Genomic DNA, 20,661 nt, shown 5'->3' with positions numbered 1-20,661 from the left:
CTAGAGATTTGCGGTGTGACGGAGTGGTCAATGTTGCTTGACTCATCTGTTGTTGGTTTTAATGTTGTGGCTGATTGGTGTATGTATTCAGTGGTCATATTTGCAGTTTCTCTATGTCCTTCCCATTTTACACGGCTGTCTCTTTGCTGATGGGACTCGGCAGCAGAAGGAAAACAATGGGAACCTCCCTGAAGAGAACATCAGTGTGTCCTCTGTTCATTCACAAGAACATTATATAGAGACCAGATGTGTGCACGCTCTTGGCTGAGCCACCCGGTCTTGATCTTCAGAAATATCCAGGATTTAACACTGCAGGGAGCCACTCTCTCTGTTTGCCAGCTACCCCTCTTAAATGGTTGTTTACCAACATGTATGTTTTAATTTGCCCCCCCCCCCCCCCGAGAAAAAAATGTAAAAAACATCCGTTAAGAGTAATCTCTTTATCAGTAAGACATAAAAATGAATGACATGGAAACAGTAGATATTTGGTGTGCACATCAAAGTGGATGCAGTCATTGTAAGTATGCTACTTTCTTGCATATTGTGGCTTTTCACACTGGATTCTCCTTTTGATCTGAAACGTCACTTTGTTTTACTTCAGGAAAAAATGTGCTGTGGCTGTTAATATGTAAAATAATGCGTAGTAGTAGTAGTAGTAATAATCTCCATTAATGACCTGTAAATGTCACATTATAGCAGTGTTTTGATCGGTGCGCGTAGTGGGTGGATACCTGGGTGGATCTATTTTTCATGTGATTTTTCCAAAACAAACAATGGCTTAAGTCAGTTACGGTTCGACAGTACACATGTGATGTCTTGTGTTTTGGTGACAGCAACCTAAGCTGGCTCTGTGTTGCTAGCTCATGTCTCCAAGAATCCAGTCAACTATTCAGATCGGTGATTTATGACCATCTCTAATGTGCCACAGGTCTACTTTAAGACAAAGCTAGGCTGATGTCATCAAGTGCAAATAGTTAAAGGAGCGGTAAGAAAGCTGTGCTTGAGAGATGTCGTCGACTCTCAACTAAAGTCAGTTTCCATTCCACGAGACAGGCACTGAGCAGGATCTCGTTTTTCTGCCAAGCCATGACTCAAATCTCTATCAATCCTTTAATGAGCGTCAGCAGTCACTGTGCCTCGGGCGACAAGAGAAATAAAGAGCTGCAGTTGCCCGTTTAGGAGGTCCAACAGTAGTGATGTGACTTTATTTTTGCATGACATCTCTTTGTTATAAACACTCGTTTGGTCTCTTTTGTGCTTTCATTTGATTTAAAATAGGTATCATGAGTTTGACATTGAGAAGAGCCTGAGGGATAACCTGAGCTACAAAACACTGATTGAATATCCTGAGCTGCATGTTGTACTCAAAGATCACTGGAAGGACTATCCACTGAAAGGACCAGGTAAAAAAACAAACACACCCACCCTAATCTCAGCCCTTTTTCTCATCTCATCTAACTTTCTGTTATTTTCCCCTGCATGCATGCTTTTCTGCTGATTTCCAAACAACTTTTAGTAACTAAACAACAGGATGAATATATAATGAGTTCAAATACTATGTAGCCCCCAAACGCCAATCTCTCTCCACTCCCCCGATTCCAGCAGCATTGTATCATGTCCTGGTTTCTCCAGCTGAGGCTTTAAGACTTTGTTCCCTTATTTTTCACTATGGCAACATGCTACCCAAAAGGAAATGAGCGTGCTCTGTTCAACATCACTTACACCACCTTAACCTCAACTGCAATTGTGGCCAGAAAGAGGATCAAACATGGCTTATTGCTGAAGATTGACCTCATAAGCTGTGAAGTGAGAATAGACGAGAAAACAGGAGATGAGTCCGTGCTTCTTCTCACCTCTGCGTCACTTTCCACTACTGCTGGGTTTTCAGTGTCGAGAACCATCAGTCGCGTCAAAACAGGACAGCGTGTCACGAAAAGCACGCTCATCCGTTTGGTTCCTGTGAGATGTGTACAGTTCGGTCCAGCTGTGGTTATCGCAGTACTTTCGGTATGATCACAAAAGACCACACAAACACAGTATCACAGTTACTGTCAGAGCCAGACTAGCCGAATGGCGAATGAGATCATTTTTAGTCTGAGTGTGTGCGTGTCTGTGTCTTTAGTGATAAGGCCTCGGTACCACGCTGTTTTCCTATAAGGTTAGCTGTAGAAACACACTGATGATTACACATGCCATGGACTGTGAAGCTAGACGGGAAATGATAACAAGCAATTGGACAGCGTGGCAGCGACTGTATCTGCTGAAGTAATGTTGGGGGTCTGGCAGGCTCCAAGCATGCACCGTGCAGCCAGACAGTTTAAACTGAATTCTATATTTTGTTCTATAAACAGACCTGAAATATGACAGAAGTCTTAGAAAGTACTGTCTGCAGCCCCAACGTAGCCAAAAGGTTAAAGTCAGTTATCTTTGGGTTTCTGTCGCGCAGAGCTCACTCGTCACTTCACTGGAAATGTTGCAATACCACTCTTGGGTGTCAGATCTACAGGGTGGGCCATTTATATGGATACACCGTGATAAAATGGGAGTGGTTGGTGATATTAAAGCCCTGTTTGTGGCACATTAATATATGTGAGGGGGCAAACTCCTCAAGATGTGTGTTGACCATGGTGGCCATTTAGAAGTCGGCCATCTTGAATAAAACGTTTGTTTTTTCAATAGGAAGAGGGCCATGTGACACATCAAACTTATTGGTAATGTCACAAGAAAAACAATGGTGTGCTTGGTTTCAACATAACTTTATTCTTTCATGAGTTATTTACAAGTTTCTGACCACTTATAAGATGTGTTCAATGTGCTGCCCATTGTGTTGGACTGTCAATGCAACCCTCTTCTCCCACTCTTCACACACTGATGGCAACACCGCAGGAGAAATGCCAGCACAGGCATCCAGTATCTGTAGTTTCAGGTGCTGCACATCTCGTATCTTCACACCATAGACAGTTGCCTTCAGATGACCCCAAAGATAAAAGTCTAAGGGGGTCAGATCGGGAGACCTTTGGGGCCATTCAACTGGCCCACGACGACCAATCCACTTTCCAGGAAACTGTTCATCTAGGAATGCTCGGACCTGGCACCCATAATGTGGCGGTGCACCATCTTGCTGGAAAAACTCAGGGAACGTGCCAGCTTCAGTGCATAAAGAGGGAAACACATCATCATGTAGCAATTTCAAATATCCAGTGGCCTTGAGGTTTCCATTGATGAAGAATGGACCCACTATCGATGTACCCCATATACCACACCAAACCATCACTTTTGTTGTTCCAACAGTCTTGGAGGGATCCATCCAATGTGGGTCAGTGTCAGACCAATAGCGGTGGTTTTGTTTGTTAACTTCACCATTCACATAAAAGTTTGCCTCATCACTAAACAAAATCTTCTGCATGAACTGAGGGTCCTGTTCCAATTTTTGTTTTGCCCATTCTGCAAATTCTGTGCGCCGATCTGGGTCATGCTTGTTGAGATGCTGCAGCAGCTGGAGTTTGTAAGGGTGCCATTTGTGTGTAGCTAATATCCACTGAAGGGATGTTCAACTAATGCCACTCTCCAGTGACATGCGGCGAGTGCTACGCTGTGGGCTCTTGCTGAATGAAGCTAGGACAGCCACTGATATGTCTTCATTAGTGACAGTTTTCTTGCGTCCACATTTTGGCAAATCCAACACTGAACCAGTTTCACGAAACTTAGCCAGGGTGTAGTTACCGTTGCATATCGCTTTCAACATAACACAAGTTGTTCCCAATGCTTCTCTTTTTCTCTCATGACTCTCATGTACATGTTTTAACCTGTTAGAGTTTTACTATAGGAAATAACTGTGTGCAGTCACCTTATAAAAATGGGATTATATTGTTTCAGCTGAACCTGCATCAGCTTGTGCTCCTTTTGCAGCAAAGAATGACAAGGTTGGCCAAGAAAAGGAAACTGCGACCCAAGTTTCGCCATCGCCACAAAGATCTCCCACAACAGGAGAAACCAACATCAGCAGAACTGCCCAAGAGATGGAACCCCCACCACAGAAAAAGGCAAAGAGAGGAGATGAGGAGCAAGAGGAGGGAGAGATCACAGACAGTAGTGATGAAGACGATAAAAATATCCCATGTGATTAAAGCTGCGACGATGCCAAAGATCCCAATAATGACACGAAAGTGACTAAAGATGAAGTGCAGTAGAAGTCGGTGGTGGACAGTGTTGTTATTAATGAACACAGTGACAGCAGCAGGGATCAGTGAATGATGAGGGGATTACTGAAGAAAGAGCGGAGGTCAGCATGACTAAGGAAGGGGGCTCTTAAAGAGCCGATGGCTATTCTCATATCCCTGCCTGTGGAGATGAAAATGAGTCAGCTAATGCTGCTGACAGCCGGGGGATTGGAATGACAGTATCCAGATACTGAGGCTGTGACGCTGCACACGTCACAGGAAGTCATCAGTCTTCTGTCAGTTTACTTTAGTCCTTTTTCAGTATTTGTATATAGGTCATTTTCAGTAGCGAGAATAACTGTTAATGAAATGTATTATTATTTGCACTTAGAATCATTTCAGTTTTTATTTTTATACTGACTGATTTCATAAGTGAATCACTGATAATATTTAGGGTTTTGATATTACTTTAATTTCAAAGCAATATATATATGTTAGTAAAATAAATGTGTTAATAACATCTTATTCTGTTAAAAATGTTGTTTTGTTATTAAATGAATTTATTTTAAAAACCATCATCTGTACTAGGATTTGTGTGTTTTTAAATTCAGTTTTTATATTTGTCTGGATTTCTGCTTTGTCAAATAAAATCAGTGTTTGGAAATGTTGGTTTTCATGATACTTATTTCCCCTTTATGTGTAATTCTCATACTGCAAAGATAAAAATATATTTTTATTAACATAGAAAATCTTGTAAACAAAACTCTGAGGCCATCACTGTGTTTGCTGATGTAGCTGTTTGACAGCTGTTTGAGGGTTTGTGATTTTTAAAAAAAATAAAATAAAATAATTTGCATAATGTTAAATCTTCAAATTCTAGGGGCACTTGACACTCAAAAATACAAAAGCTCAATGCAATTTATTTAGTTTCTATATGTGGAAACATGTAAATTTGCTTCCATATGGTGGACAACAGGAAAAGCCCAGAAATGACTTGTATTGAATATGTATTTGTAATGTATTAAGTTCACTGGGCTTTTATGGGCTTTTTCACTAATTTTCAGTCTAGTCCTTGTATCTTATTATCCTCAGAGAGCCACTTAATGCTGACTTTGTCCAAAATCTCAAGGGATTCTCCAATGTTGTCTCCACATAACTGATAACATCACAAAGAACCAATTTTATATGCTCTCGTTCAGAAATTCAGGAAACTGGAGAAGTGGGGGATGTATAAAAAAAAAAAAAAAAAAAAAAAAAACTAGATTAGCAGTATGTGAAAGTCCTTACGAAACGAAAAGGAAAAAAAAGGAGGTCCATCTGAAAAAAGTCTGTTTGGCAGTAGCTTAATTTTTCAGCAAGACAAACACACTGCAAGTCCAGAAAAAGTTTTCCTTCGGATCACAAATAAAATGCCATCAGTCATGGACAGGCCTCCCACTGCCTGGACCCAACATCAGGGAAGCTGTGTGGAATCGTCTTGATAGGAAATGGAACAAAATCAACATCCAAAGAGGAGCTTTGAATATCGTTCAAGAAGCCTGGACAACTATTCCCGAAGACTGCTTAAAAAAATGACAAGCTGATAAAGAGTTAAGGCTGTCTTTAAGAATAAACGTGGTCATACAAACTATTGACTTTTACAATTATTAGAATTGTAGAATTGTACAAACTCTGTTGTTGCCTTATGTACTTTATTTCCATGCATGTTTGCACATGTTTCAATAATTTGGTGCACCCACCTTCCATTTTCCTAGCAAAACGTAAAGAAATAGGGGGTGACTCAACTTTTCTTTAAGGTGAGTATCAAGCCCGGTATCTAGCAACACTTGGTCACGTTTCGGATACAGTCAAAACATGACTCATAAAAGGACCGCAACTACTGAACAAAAGAAACTGTGCTTGTAGAGATCATGTGATATAATCGTAAACTCCAAAGCTAATTAATAGCTAAACTAACAATAACCAAAAAATGCAGAAAAGAACTCATGCCCGTCTCACTCTCGTTGAGCAGTGTCTCCCTCTGTTCATTTAAGTGAAAACTTCTGGAAACCAGAAAATTGTTCCTCAGTCACCTTTAAAGTTCAGCAGCTCTCCTTTCTGTCAAGCTTCACTAAGATCATTAGTCTCGTTTTTCCATCAACTAATAAAAATTCATGTTGACATGCTTGTTTTTCCTGACACCTCAGGGTGTCTCCCTGTGTAAATGTACTTACGTATATGGTGCCTCCATGTTCTGTATTCTTACCTAATGTTAGTTTATTGCCACACAACAGCGTGCCAGTAATAACTAACCGTGCAGCCCATTGGTGGGGCCCATGTTTATGGATGTATTTTTATGACCCCTTGCTAACCTTTTTTTGGATGTTAACCCTGATGGACGGCTACCCTTTGATGTCTGCCTTGTGATGACGCATTTTCCACCCTTTTGCAGTTAAGGGCGGTGATCTCACAAGTGATTGTGCCTTAACGCTTCAAATGAGTAGTGCAACTTTAGCATCTGTGTTCCAATTTGGGCATACGTTTTGAACCACACGCTCATATCCAGATAAATCTAGAAACACTTTTCCATGTAAACATTATCAGCCCAAAGCATTGTTCAATGTTTTGGCTTACAGCTTTTAATTTTACTGCTGCAGATCTGAAAATGCTTTCTAAAAAAACTGTTTTTAACAGCTCTCTTGGCTCTGTCTAAAAGTTTTTAAAAAAATCTGCCTACGTGTATCGGAAACAGTCGGATTGTCTTTTTTTCCCACCAGTTGCCTGAGTTTAATAGATATGATTCGTTAATTGTGTTTTATACTGACTGGCGCACAAAGCCTACACAACCAGTAGGGGTGTTTTGTCCTTCAACCAAAAAATAGTGGTGCTTTATTAGATCACTTCATACCCCGTACACTGTTGCTGCATTGTAGCTTCTTCCCTACTGTGTACAGTATACAATCTAATATTTAGAAATTGTTCAAGATCTGTTGTCTGAGCAGTACCAAAGACTACCGCTACAGTACAGTACTAAAGAGTGGCTGCTCCTGGCTCATCTGTTTCTTGTTTTTTCTCATGGCTCTTCTTGTGCTGAATTACCATCTATTTTATTTTAGCAGTTCTCTTAATTTTCCTGTCCCAATAAAGTTACTCAATGTGACCACACAAAAGTTGTGCCTTTGTTGCTGCTTGCTGTTAAAATGAAATTGAGGCTGTTTTTAGTCTGCGGATAGCACAGGCACTGGAAATAATGCCTCTATATTATCTAAATTGCCTTTGAAATTTCTGAAGTCGGTTCCCACTTAATTTTTTCTTAATTTGATGGGTAAGGCTCACTTGTACTGCGTGCAGAGCTGTTTTTCTTTTAACAAGACCAGCTCTGGGGATATGGCTCTGCTGTGGTGACCTAAGGCAGGTACTGAAGCATAAAGTCATGCTTCAAGAGCCAGATGTCACACATCTTTGCATGGCACATTGTGCATCCTAAGAGTTACGTTTTGCAAGCGTACTTCACATTTTTAAATGAAATCTTTTAAGCTTATTTGTGTTCCAAGTGAACAGAAGTACAACTAATCGAGGCCATTTGCTTTCCCCAAATATATTATGTGACATTTTGGATCATCCTACAGTAATAATTTACTGTGGTCTGTTCTTTATCAAGCTCATAGAGCTAATGGGAAATCTGAAGCCACTTATTTTGCAATACTAAAAGTTTTCTCTGGTCAACAGACGGTACCTTTTCAGCATGTAGAGATGTTGTAAGATGGAATTATGTGCGAGTACTTTAGTGTAATTTTGCACAGAGCCATATTAAGCCACTTTCAAGGATACACTGTGCCTGAAGGCTCCCATTGAGAGAGTTCTGAAAGTGTGACTCCTAGTAACATTTTATGTAGCATGAGCAAAAGGATAGCATAACTCCACACCTAATTAATTCATAGTTCTTGTCATACTGTCATGTTAGACTAAACCTTCCTGCAACTGGAGACAAGATATGAGAGCCACGTCACTAATAGTTAAACAACCAAACAAGCTGAAATTTAGCATTTACCAACATAAGCTCGCATCCTCTGAACAGACACAAATACTGAAGACAGTGGGGAAATAATTATTTACCCCCTGCAGAATTTGTAAGTTTGCTCTCTTTAAAAAGGAGGATTCTGTGTTCAGATGAACAGAATCCACCTTTTGGAATCACAGATACTTGTTATCTATTGAGACACTCATATAACATATATAAAACACCTGTCCACAGAATCAGTTTTTTCCATTCCAACCTCTTCACGAACATGGGCAAAACCAAAGCGCTGTCAAAGGATGTCAGGGGAAAGATTATAGGCCGACATAAGGCTGGAAAGGGCTACAAGTCCATCAGCAGGAAGCTTGATGAGAAGTTGATGACTGCTGCGGTTACAGAGAATTGGAAGAAATGTAAAATTACCATCAGTCGTCCTTGGTCTGGAGCTCCATGCGAGATCTTACCTCATGGGGTGAGGATGATCATGAGAAAAGTGGTAGATCAGCCCAAAACTACACGGACTGATGGACTGATATCTTGCAACAACTACAAGGTTGCCGTGACCCAAAGACCCAAAGTCTAATATGGACACTGGATGACTTTCGCGCATTCACGGGCCAATGGAAGGGACAATGTACCATAAAATTTTGAACAAAAACCTCCTTCCCTTCAATGTTACTTAGGCAGAACACTGAAGATGAGTTGTGGCTGCGTCTTTGAGCATGACAATGACCCAAAACATCTCACCAAAGAAAAAAAGAGTGTCTAAAGAAGAAGCACTTTAAGGTCATAGAGTAGTTTAGCCAGTCTCAAGACCTCAGTCCCATATGAATCTGTGGAGGGAGCTATAGCTTCGAGTTGCTAAAAGCAGTCAAAAAACCTAAAGTATTCAGAGAGTTTCTGTAAAGAGGAGTGGCCCAAACATTCCTCCTGAAATGCGTGCAAACCTGGTGGTCAGATACAAGAAACATCTCGCTGCGCGTGCCAACAAGGGTTTCTCCACCAACTACTAAGTCATATTTTGTTTGGGGATAAAATACTTATTTCACCAAAAGACAAATGCAAATCAATGTATAACTTCTATGTAACAGGGTTATTTTCTAAATATTTTATTGGTATTCTGTGTCTCTCCATTACAATGAAACACTGTTCACATGAATATGAATAAAAAATAAAAATAAGGCTGAAATCTTGTCTCTGGACTCGCTCCACAGACATTCCCAGTTGTATGCATGCATTCACTTGTTCCCTTTGTCTGTTTTATGTCAACCTGACAGTCTGAACTAACAGAGCATGCTTGATGTCTATTATCCTTTTGGTATCAGTTCTGGGTTATCGTGGTGAAATCATCCTGAGTTTCTTTCTGATTGTACTTTCTGTTACACGTCAGTGTAGGAACTGTGCACAAGCATTATGATTTTTCCATTTTCCCAGAACTCTTATTTCCCAGCTGTAAACCTGTTCATTGCAGAGAGAATATGAAAAGGACTGTGTTTATACAGATCCAAAGTGCTTTACACTTTACAATGCATTAACCTATTTGCAGAGACATGAGCATTCAATGTGCCCACCTAACCAACAGAAGCAATTAGGACTTTAGTCTTCTTTCAAGGAGACTGGGCATGTGGACAGGAAAATAACCATTAGTCCTGCATTTGGTGGGATGTAGCCTTACAGATTTACATCTTCTTGAAATAATAATGCAAATGTATATTAAAACCATTTTTGAGACTATATTTAATCACATGCAAAATGTGGCTGTAATGAGCGCACTGATTTAATGTGATGGGACACAGTGATGATGAAAAAGACAGGATGCATTATTCTGCTGAAAGCCTTTCAGCAGGCGCCTTTCCTTTTCTTAGCTGACAGGAATGGCAGCCAGTGTGGTCTTCTGCTGCTGTAGCCCATATGCTTCAAGGTTCAACAGAGATGCTCTTCTGCATACCTTGTATGTAATGAGTGGTATTTTGAATTGCTGTTGCCTCTTCTCTATATACCCTAGAGATGATTCTGTGGCAAAATCCCAGGAAATGAGCAGTTCTGAAATGCTCAGACCAGCCCACCAACATCCATGCCACGTTCAAAGTCATTTAAATAAACTTTCTTCCCTGTTCTCATGCTCGATTTGAATTTCTTCAGGCTATCTTGAGTATGTCTACTGGTGTAAATGCACTGATTTGATGCCTTTTGATTGGCTGATATTTGCATAAATGAGCAATTAAACAGTTAAACCTAATGCAGCTGCTGGTGAGTTTATGTGATTACCTTGTATTGGAGTGCTAGTCTTGAAGAGATCTCTGCTTAGGCACTCTAAAGCTCTGCTGAAAGACTTGTGCTGGTCATAGACTAAATTACGAAGTGATTGTTGGCAGCTGACTGACTTTACTGATCAAGCATGTTAAACCTTCTTTTGGCTGTCGTGGCTGTTGTGGTTAAGTTGGAGATGCTGCTCCATGTGAAGGAATTCAAGTTTTTAAAAGCCATCAAAGGCAAGATGGAGACTGGTGCAGCACTGGCATTTGGAGTGATGCGGGCATTTTAATAATACCTATCGAGATTTCAGACCTCATTTATAGTCATGAATTCAGTGGGAGTATCTAGAGTTCTCGCAGCAGGATGAAGCTCAGCGAGACTCTTGCTCCTGTGCATGTAAAGAAGCCAAGGTAGTTAGAATGTTTAAAGAGTTCTGTTGGAAAGAGTTCCTGTGGATGTCATTATAAGTCCCACCTTGCCTGCAATATGAAATGGGATTGTAAGCTTTCAAATGGGAGTTTTTCGAATCTACTCGAAGTCTGTGTTTTCTATCTGAAAGAGCTGGCATTAAGAGCGCTAGTTGTAAGACAGCATTTAGTAAGCGTATACGTGTCTCTTTTTTTAATATTTTTGTGTGTTGACCCAGTTACCAATTGTGAAAAGCAGAGAAACGCAGGAACTTTTTAGCCCACGAAGCCTAAAGTCACTGCTACCATTCATTAGCTACTTTTCCATGCTACAGCTGTGGTCAGTTCCAGAGATCAAAAGATGCAGAAAAAACATCAGAAATGGTTTTACAGGCGAAAGTAGGTGGCAATATAATGACTGAAGACTTTCAAACCCTTATCCCTTCACAATGGTGGAAACTGAGCTGCAATTACCCAGCATGGGGGAAACAAAAGACTTGGAAAATGCATTAAGCCTTGTCACTTAGTGTTCCACAGCAACATCAGCAAACCCTGCAGCCCAATGCTGCTCGAGAGTTCAAAGCACACTTTTAAATGCTAACCGAGAAGAATTTTTATTTTATTGCATTAGATATTGTGGAGCAGATTTCAATTATCTTGATTTTCTCTGAACTTATGTTTCACACATTGAAGTTTTTAATGTCTATTAGGAGCATATCTGCATGGCTCATTAAAGTCTATAGCATCTGCTTTTGGGAAATAATGTCCAATATATTTCTATTTTTTTAAGAACTTTCTGCACTAATCAGTTTCTGTTTGAGAAATTGTTCTGTTTAAATGCCTGCAGCTGGTATGACGATCTGCAATGTGGTCTAAAGATATTTGGTCATCCAGCTGAGACACTGACTATTTTTAAAGATTAAACAGATGGAGCACTTCACAAAGTTTTAAGGACTTGAGGTGTCTCCCAAAATCATTTTTCTCAGAAGATTATTAGATAACTTGTCATATTTTCTATTTCCATGACTTTATATTAAAAGATTTATTAAACTATAATCCCAGGAATTAGGTGGTGCATTGAATAGCATGTAATAATGATTTACAGGTGATAATGAACATCAAAAAACTATGTAGGTTTAACCGTACTTACCGACTACAACCACTGTTGTGCGGATGACATGTAGATGGTTGATGTGAGAGAACAGAATGAGATGGATGCAGATGATCTGCTCTGGTGACCCCCAAAGGGAACAGCCAAAAGATTGCTCACACAATTTCATATAACCAAATCATGTATCTTGACTCGTCTGTGCTAAGAACCACCGGGTCCCAAATGCATGAGCCTCAGCATGTGTAACGAGTGTTTTCAGTGAGAAGAAACACAAGGAATCATGTGACAGATGATGATGGCACCATAGTCTTTTGAGAATCCCAAAATCTAGTGAGATTTAGTCATCTACCAAATACCTCTAAAACATGTAGAAGTAGTGCTGTTGAAATATGATTCATTTACTTTTCTTCTTTGCTGCACATTGCATCCACGTTTGATTTAGCTCAAATTTTACAGCTGGGAGTGACGCAACGCTCCCATGAATCTGGTGGACAGCAGTTTGGACTGTTGCCACAAAGCAAGAACGTCCTGGGGTCAAATCCACCACCTGATCTGTGTGGGGTTTGCACGTTGTCCCTGTGTCTGCGTGGGATGTTTTCAGGTACTCCAGCTTCCTTGCACAGAATACACGCAGTTAGTGGGGTTAGGTTAACTAGTGATTCTAAATTGTCCATACATGAGTGTGATTGGTTGTCTGTCTCTCTGTTAGCCCTCTGACAGACTGGTGATTGGTCCAGTGTGTACTAACCTCTTGCCCTATGGCCCCTAGTCCCTCGCCACCCTGAAGTGGATAAGGGTGGCGAGGACACTAGCTTGTGAATCCCCCATACTATGAAGCCACACTTTCCATCTGTAGTCTCTTCATTTCACCTGCTGGCTGAAGATCAACACCCAATAACAATGTGCCGACTTTTTTCTGAGTCACTTTTCACATTCTTCTCTTTCTTTTTTTTCTTACAATGGCACCGCGGCAAAAGGCAAACCCTCTTGAAAAATCAACAAAAGAATGTTTCTGCCAATAAGAGGGGCTTTCAGTACCATCAGCCTATTTATCCTTAATGTCAAACTTGCAGTGTTGGGAGACAAACAGCTCCTGACTGTGTGACCTCATTAGCCTGCCCATGTCGAACGATAGAAAGAGGAGTAAATGCCAGTGTTAGCTCAGCTGACAGAGTTGGAGATGATTCATTGCAGAAATCCATTAGTCTGAGACTCGAGACGCCCAACAATTAAGCTCTGCCTCTCCCATCAATGTGCGGCTTGTTAGAGCTAATAATCACGGTAGTAGCCAGCGTCCCTCTGGGACATCCCAAACAATCCAACAGCCTGGGAGGGAACTGACTCGGATTTTCCCTTAAGCCCACTCATCATTTATTCTTATGTAATTGCCAGAGGGTATCTGGTGGGTGTGTCAGGAGATATTTACTGCCGCTGTTGCGTTGTGTGAAAGGGTCCCACACCCTGTCAGGATCTGGGGAAAAAAGGGTGCCTTTTACATCATTCTTTTTACCATGAGAGTATTATGCAAAATAGCAGCGCTACAATGATACCTATGATGTTGAGCAAGTTTTCAGACACACATTTCACAGCAACAACTCTTTAAAACGTGCAGGTCTTAACAGGTGTGTGAGTCTAGACAGAAATCACACACAGCATGCTGTTTCCTCCTTTGTCCAGCAGATGGTAGGTTATGAAACAAGTATCTGTATGCAACCCTTCTTTCTCCTTGCTCCTGGGTTGCTTACAACAGTGAGCATTAACCTGAGGTTGTAGATGGAGGGGGCAAAGGGCTGTAAAAGAGTTGACATCAGCTCTCAGCAGCATCCAGCGGGTTGTAATGGCCACTCTCAGTCCTGTTAGCTTCTGGTTGCACTGCATTACGTAGTTGCTTGATGAGACTTTAATGCTAATGTCTTTGTCATATAAACACTTTATTTTTTGGTTTAGGGAGTGAGGTAGTCACCGAGCAATTTAATTGCAGGGGCGCCTGTGTGAGAGAGAGCGATAGATTTTACAGGTTTGTGCTGTGTTTGCTTGAAGACCACAGTTATTTCACCCACACTCCCCTCTTTTTGGAAAAGGAATTCTTTTTTGACATAGTAAAGGCTGAGGAATTGTAAGTCTCTACATTGACCAAAAGCACTGCTCACATAACGTACAGATGCCATTACATAACCAAGTGTGCTGCATTCAGTTATCAAAACAAATGAGTCTGATTGCATTGCAACGTCCCAGCCATGAAAGACAGGGAGGGAAATTTTCTTTTTTTGGAAGGAGCAGAAAGGGAAAGAGTGAGAAAAAAGAAAAACAAAGCACCCTGAAAGTGTTTAGACACTTTAGTCACACATCTTTGTGATTAGGTAGACCTCAGAAGCCTTTCATGTGTAAAACTTCAGTGAGCACATCCTGTGCGGTGTGTGGCGTGTCCTGCTCGGCCTCTCATTAAATACACTCGATTGAGATTTATTTCCAGGAGCTATGTGGGAAAGTTATGCGGAAGTGGCACATTGTGTGAGATTAGACAGGTTTTTTTTCCCTTACTTGCCAGGAGATAAAAATGCCTTCTGTGGACACAAACGAGAACTCGGGAGGGTTCGTGTATATTTGGAAAATTTCCTCAGCTGAAGTGAACATGTTGCACTGAAATATTTTCCAACATCTGCCACCCATCAGGATGTCTGCTTTCTGAGCCACTGCTGCATTCCTGAGCCGCTCCCTCTACCTGGATGAAAAACAAGAAGAAGAAGAAGAAGAAGAAGAAGAAGAAGAAGAAGAAGAAAACCCTTGCCTGTCGTTCTCCTCAGCGCGATGCTTCTAAATGGCTACCATTGTGCAAACGTCAGATCCTGTGAGAACTAGCACAAGTTTTTTTCTTTTTTTCAGGTTGTTATTCTTCAATCATACATTCCATACTTTTATGGATTTCATGAACCTTAAGGTTATAAAACTTAAATCGGAGGCTTAAATCATACAGAATGAGTCTATTAAAGAATAAAACAGCAGAATATGAGTCGAGAAGCGTTAATGTGATGGTAGCAAAACACTGTTTTAGTGCCCTTGAAAACCACAGTTTCTAATACCAACTGTGTTACCCCTGTTTCCTGCTCTTTGCTTGTTTCTGTCTCATAGCAGTATTCATGCCTCTTAAACCAAAACCTGGAAGGGAGAGTTAAGTCCTCCCTGCTCTGTTTGACTGTTTACAACTGTTTAGCAGACCCCTGCAATTTAAGAGCCAGCAGGGGCCAATGCATCTAATTCACTTTTTAAAGGTAGCTGCTAAAGAGTAGTCAATTTGGTAATGCTGTGTGAAAAAAAGAAAACAAGAATGAAATAAAAAGAAAAGGGTAACTGGGAATGTATTCATGATATACAATAATTCCATTGTCCTTGTTGCATGGTGTCTAATCCCAGCCCATTCAGCGCAGCACTTAAGATTCTTGGCATACTCCCATACTCATTGCTACTCATGAACTTAATCTTTTTTTTTCCTCTTCTCAGAATCGGTCAAGTGTGTGGCTTAGCCAGATCAAATGAAAGCAAACTAGCTCGCTGCAGAATGGCATTCCAAAAGCACAAAAAGTCAGGAGAGCAAGCCTCCAAGGTTGTGTTATATAAGAGCAGAACGAGCCGCTCGGTGTCTGTCTGAGAATCTGTTGGCTCTATTGAATGATATAACAGAGGGCTTAAATATCCCCGGTGCGCCGTTTGTTTGTCCCGTCCCGCAGTGCAGTCTGAACAGACTCGACTCTGGGCTCGTCGTGTTTCATATAAATAAATCAGTTTTATTGTAGCATATAAAATTAAATCATTTTACAATTTATTCCAGTATGACACATAATATCCAAATAAAGTAGCTACATTATTTTATTTTGATAAATAATATTAATAACAATAATAATAAAAAAAAACATTCATTCATCCTTTGACATGTTTCGCTTCGTCTTTTTTTCTTTCTTTTTTTCTCATGAAGGGAGGTCAATAGCTGCCACAAAACATGAACAATAATGCCCACGTCAGGAAGGAATGAAACCGCGCGCCTGTTAAACAAGTCGAGAGTTTACATTTCATCGTCTGGTGTCTTTTTTTTCTTTCTCTAAAAAAAAAAAACAACCAAAGATACAACATGATAATGCTAATTGAAGTTGCGCATGTGCATATCTACATATACACACACAAGTCTACAGTCTGGGTCATGTCTGGTGTACGGGATCAAAATATACACAGTGAATCGATATCAGCGACTAAGATTAATGTACAAATATTAATTACATCTTGCTCCTTAACGAAGCTACTTCAAATGCTCCAATTAATACGAAGCAGTTCATATTAGGCATGCTGAGTCACAGCAAACAGTGCACTTCATTAAGTCCTCATGATGTAAGCCAACAATTCCTTGGGAATCTCGTTACAACAAGAAGCTGGTAGTTGATTGGTGGTCTATTTACACCCCTGCTTTCATCTAGACTGCCATTGGCTGCCAATGATGCTGCTGCTGCTGCTGCTGATCTCTTTCTCTCGCGGAGGGGTTTTGGCTGCTCCTCACCAATCAGTCTCTGAACTTGTGGATGTCGTTGGAGAGGCGGTAGAAGGGATAGGAGGCTTCGTTGGCATGGGGACAGTTGTAGGTGCACTTGCAGGACTCAATCATCATGATGTTCTTGTAGAAGGTCTCGCCGTCCTCACAGCGGAACTTGACGCGGATGGTTCTGGTGTCGTGGGGGCTGCAACAGCGGCTGTCCATGCAGGTTCCGCAGTACCTGGGTCTGTACTTCTTCAGGCTGGAGCAGCCGGCGTAGGTGAACTTCACCGGCTGGCTCGATCTCTTAGTTCTGCTGCACTTCTTTCCCTTCTGCAAGAAGAATGGGCACAAGAGCGACAATTGTCAGTTGCGCACTGAGACCCAGCTGTAGCATACCTTCAGCATCATGCGTGCTTCCATTGGATTGGTTCAGCTAGCTGGCTCGAGCTTACCTTCAGACTGGAGTAAGGTGACTGGGTGCATGGCCGCACTTCGCAGATTCTCGACTCTCTGACCAGCTTGCATTCACTGTTGTTGTTGGTGACTCGGGTGGAGATGCCAGTTCCACAGCTCTTGGAGCACTGGGACCAGGGTGTGGTTTGAACGATGCACTTCTGGCTCTCGAACATGTGGTGGACTTCCGGCTGTGGTCTGTATGCTATGATTAAAAAGAAGCAATGAAAACATTAGTGAATCTGAATGCAGTTTATTTTACCATCTCAGTTGAACCCAGAAGAAAAACCTTCAGAATTAAAGACTGCTTTCTTACCTGGTAGGGACTTCAGCCCTCCCTTGACAATTGAAATGAGCTCATTCCTGTTGGTGAGATCATCTTCCAAATCCTTCATCACTGAGTCTTTGCCAAAGATCTTCTCTAGGGTGTCTGTCTCCTTGCTGTCATCACACACCCACTCTTCACAGCACTGGCCTGCTACCTTGACCAGCCTGGGGTTGGCACAGCCCAAGTTGGGAAGAGAGAGCTCCTGCGGGCATAGCGGTACGCATCCCACTGCCCCATCAATGCATGTGCACTGGTGTTTGCAGTTGGGCTGGAAGCTCTCTCCATTCTGGTAGATCCTGCTGTTGTACTCACATGGTCTGCCCTCTGACTTGGCTGCAGCAAGCGGGGAGAAAAAGGAAAAAAACAGAGGGTGAGGAATGTTATTCTTTCCTGCTTTGCTCAAAGAAGTCTGCTGAAGACATCACATGGCTGCCAGATAAGGATCAGTTAAACTGTGAAATTCTTCAGGCTGCCTGTGAGGAGTCTTTTTCCCTCCACAGTGGGCTGCCTGTGCTTTGAGGTTCAGACTAGTTTCCTCCTAGCTGCATTCCATAGTGTTGAAATCACATAGGTTCCCATATTCTTGAATAATAATCCCTCTTATTAAAAAAAAGTCTTCAGGCTAAGTCATGAGGCATGCACATCTGGAGGAGGATGATCTTTATACATACCTCGGCAGATGCCACGAGTAGTAGCAGCAGCAAAACTGGCCCCAAAGTTACACTCCAGTCCTTTAGTGTGGTCACAGGGCTCGGTCAGACTACAGTCCTCGTTCAGCTGCCTGGCGCAAACTTTGCAGCAGCCGCAGCCATCCAGGACGACACTCACGCCGGGTGCGCACTGGGGCATCTCCCGAGGGCAATCACACACGGAGGGGCAGGAGGTGGAGGAATAGGAGGAGAGGACCTGTATAACCAAAAAAGAAAAGAAAAACACAAAACCATCTTTTAGAAACGTTTAAAATCAAGCGACATAGAATGGCTTACAACAAGATAAACTTAGTCTCAAAAGAGCAGCTTCTCCTCTCTCTAACTAAATGTAGGGAATTAAAACCGCAAAACGTTTCTCTTTATATTTCAGTGAAGAGTGAGAGAGGGAGACTCACCAGGTTAAAGCTTCCGAGGAAGGCAACGACAACAGTAAGCACCAGCATCTTGGATAAATTTCTTGTGCGCGTTCAAAAGGAATCCTGCTCTCGGTGTAAGGAAAAGTCTGTCTTCGGAGGAGTCCTTAAGTATTCCCTCTCTTAGCCGTTTGTCTCTCTTAATGTCTTTGCTGGTAGTCTCTATCGTCAGAGGCTCCTTTAGAGTAGAAGAAGCTCTCAGTGAAGCGCTTGCAGTCTGCTGAGGTCCGGCCACCTCTGTACTTTTATACTATAGTGAGAAGCTGACGTCGTCGCTGGCCTGCCTGCTGAACTGTTCCCAAACTATGCCAGGAATGTTTCTCGGCGCATTTTCCATCCAAGACCTAAGCTCCACCCTGTCTAAACCTTTCTCTTTTTTTTCTCTCTCTCTTTCCCAAATGGATTTTTCCCCCCTGGATCCCATCTGAACACACTTTTCCGTCTCACATTTTTCCCTTCTTGTTTATCCCCCCTTTCATTTTCTTCCTCTGCTCGCCCCTCACGTCTATCACATCAGCTTCATTTGGGTTTTTTTTTCTGAAGTGGTGAACTTGAGATGCTTTATTGTCACTTTTGTGTGTGTGTGTGTGTGTGTGTGTGTGTGTGTGTGTGTGTGTGTGTGTGTGTGTGTGTGAGTGTCAGCCGTTGAATTTTAGAGTCACTTGTCTTCATATAAGAATGCCATGTCGCAGAATATCCCCAAAATAGCATCCCAAGACTTAAAGATCAGATCAGAAGTTTGAACAAAACTTTATTATGGATCAATTTAAGTGTCAGTTATGCAGTTGAACATGTTCGACTGTTGCTGATTACTGTGTCAGGCATGCTTTTGCCTACACAGTAATTAGGCGCAGATCAGTTGATTAAATACACTTTTACAAGACGATGAACACGTTTAAAATAACCGTACGAGCTTTTTTCTTAAAGGTGTAGGCAGAAATACGTTGAACAGTCTATTTCTGGCTCTCCGGTGCCTTTATTCAGGGGAGCTAAGCATTACCAGATGCGCACCAGAGCTCAGACGTAACAATATTGCCATATTTGGTATGGCAGTAGCTTGCATTATTAACATATTTCTCTCCCCCTTGGCCAGCATTCCTGACAGCATAAAGGCTTGTTAAATATGTTCTTCATGCAGGGAAATTCCTTTTCCTTTCATCCTTTGAAGCAGTTTTGCCCCCCTTACACACTCACACAATGTGTCCATCATGTTTCGTGGGGGGAAGAAAGAAAGTGGGTCCTGCTGTAGGTGAAGTGATCTAATTTTCCGCAAGAGATGCGGTGATGTTAGTGGTGTTTGGTGGGGGGAGACAAACACTTGGGTCTTTGTCTTAGTTTTTAACAACACGAGTCTCAATAAGTCTCTTCCACCTGAGTTTTGAAATGATTCCGAGTTATAATAGCTTTGACCAGGTGGCAGCGAAATGCGTAAAGACGAGATATAAACCGTTGTTATTGTCACGACGGGATGGCAGATTCCAAACAGGATTTCTTTTTTCTTTTCTTTTTTGCATGAGGGCAAAGAGTTTGTGTTTGTAAGGATCGGACATTTCACTTCTCCCCTCTTCCCTGTAGCCTTATGTGTAGACTTTACATAACGGTACAGTGAGACAGCAGCACTGAGCAAGACGGCTGAAGAGCCTCTCCGGTGAGTTTGGACTTCCTTTGTTTTTTTGTTCTGTTTTGATTTTCATTTTCCTCTAGTGAGCCTAACATTGGTGGCTACCCTCAGAATAAAATCCCCTTTATATGATAATAGAACATAGCAGATACATTTCTTCTAAAAAAAAAAAAAAAACCAGCCACAAAAATAAATAACCCTTGGTAAAGCGTCTTCTTCTTTGTTTTCTCGCAAGAGACACTTTTTAAAAGATCTTTTAATAGCCTATAGGTTTCCCCACGTGGACTGATTGTAGTGGTTGTTATTTTTGTGGCCATATTTTTATAATTCCAATTCAAGACACTAGATGGTGATGTGTAAGGAATAACTGGTGGATGACCATTTTTTTTATTATTATAATTTAAAGACTGACCAGAATCCAAACGTCAAACCATCTTTAAATAGAGGAGGACGTATTCATGTGATAACAGTCCTTGTCCGTGAAGCCTCTTACTCACGTCTGTGTGAGTATTCAGAATGGAGATGGACGTGTGGGTGCAGCCTTTTTGGATAGGGGGTGTGTCTTTGTGAGCACATGTGTAGTGTTCCTGTGTGCATTGCAACGCTGTATTATGAAAATGGGTCTCTATTTTTGTGGCAGTTATACAATTTTTTAAAGGGAGATTTCTATTGTGGCCCTGACAGAA

At 41.5% G+C, this 20,661-nt stretch overlaps 3 protein-coding genes across 4 annotated transcripts in view; 2 read left to right on the top strand and 1 right to left on the bottom strand.

Moving 5' to 3' along the window:
* znhit6 (zinc finger HIT-type containing 6) overlaps positions 1–4,691 on the top strand; it is a 47,805-nt gene extending 43,114 nt beyond the window's left edge. Inside the window, exons 9-10 of one of the 2 annotated variants that reach the window (XM_086269700.1) lie at positions 1,279–1,403; positions 3,877–4,691. In XM_086269700.1, coding sequence (XP_086125826.1) covers positions 1,279–1,403; positions 3,877–4,127 — 376 coding nt within the window. In that variant the 3' untranslated portion in view covers positions 4,128–4,691. The remainder of the gene's footprint in view (positions 1–1,278; positions 1,404–3,876) is intronic. The other variant, XM_086269702.1, reaches the window with a different exon arrangement.
* Positions 4,692–15,692: 11,001 nt separating this feature from the next.
* On the bottom strand, positions 15,693–18,607 carry ccn1 (cellular communication network factor 1). Its single transcript, XM_086270035.1, has 5 exons — positions 18,337–18,607; positions 17,903–18,137; positions 17,220–17,564; positions 16,903–17,108; positions 15,693–16,780 (listed from the first exon to the last, which is right to left on the bottom strand). The coding sequence occupies exons 1-5, from the start codon at positions 18,382–18,384 to the stop codon at positions 16,478–16,480; spliced, it is 1,137 nt and encodes a 378-aa protein (XP_086126161.1). The 5' UTR covers positions 18,385–18,607; the 3' UTR covers positions 15,693–16,477.
* A 1,051-nt stretch (positions 18,608–19,658) lies between these two features.
* ddah1 (dimethylarginine dimethylaminohydrolase 1) overlaps positions 19,659–20,661 on the top strand; it is an 87,527-nt gene continuing 86,524 nt past the window's right edge. Inside the window, exon 1 of the mRNA XM_086270038.1 lies at positions 19,659–20,002. The gene's annotated coding sequence lies outside the window, so the exon portion shown is untranslated. The remainder of the gene's footprint in view (positions 20,003–20,661) is intronic.

The sequence above is a fragment of the Aulonocara sp. 'chitande type north' Nkhata Bay genome, linkage group LG17 (genome assembly GCF_057382095.1).
Source record: "Aulonocara sp. 'chitande type north' Nkhata Bay isolate Kocher_YH1m ecotype deep benthic linkage group LG17, A_spYH_male_GT1.1, whole genome shotgun sequence".
NCBI lineage: Eukaryota > Metazoa > Chordata > Actinopteri > Cichliformes > Cichlidae > Aulonocara > Aulonocara sp. 'chitande type north' Nkhata Bay.
This window is presented reverse-complemented; position numbering and strand designations above follow the sequence as displayed.

Coding starts and splice junctions, on each gene's coding strand:
- ccn1 (XM_086270035.1), bottom strand. CDS start 18,384: ATGCTGGTGCTTACTGTTGTCGTTGCCTTCCTCGGAAGCTTTAACCTG. Junction 17,109..17,219: donor AGGGCTGAAGTCCCTACCAG/GTAAGAAAGCAG, acceptor TTTTAATCATAG/CATACAGACCACAGCCGGAA. Junction 16,781..16,902: donor CACCTTACTCCAGTCTGAAG/GTAAGCTCGAGC, acceptor TTCTTCTTGCAG/AAGGGAAAGAAGTGCAGCAG.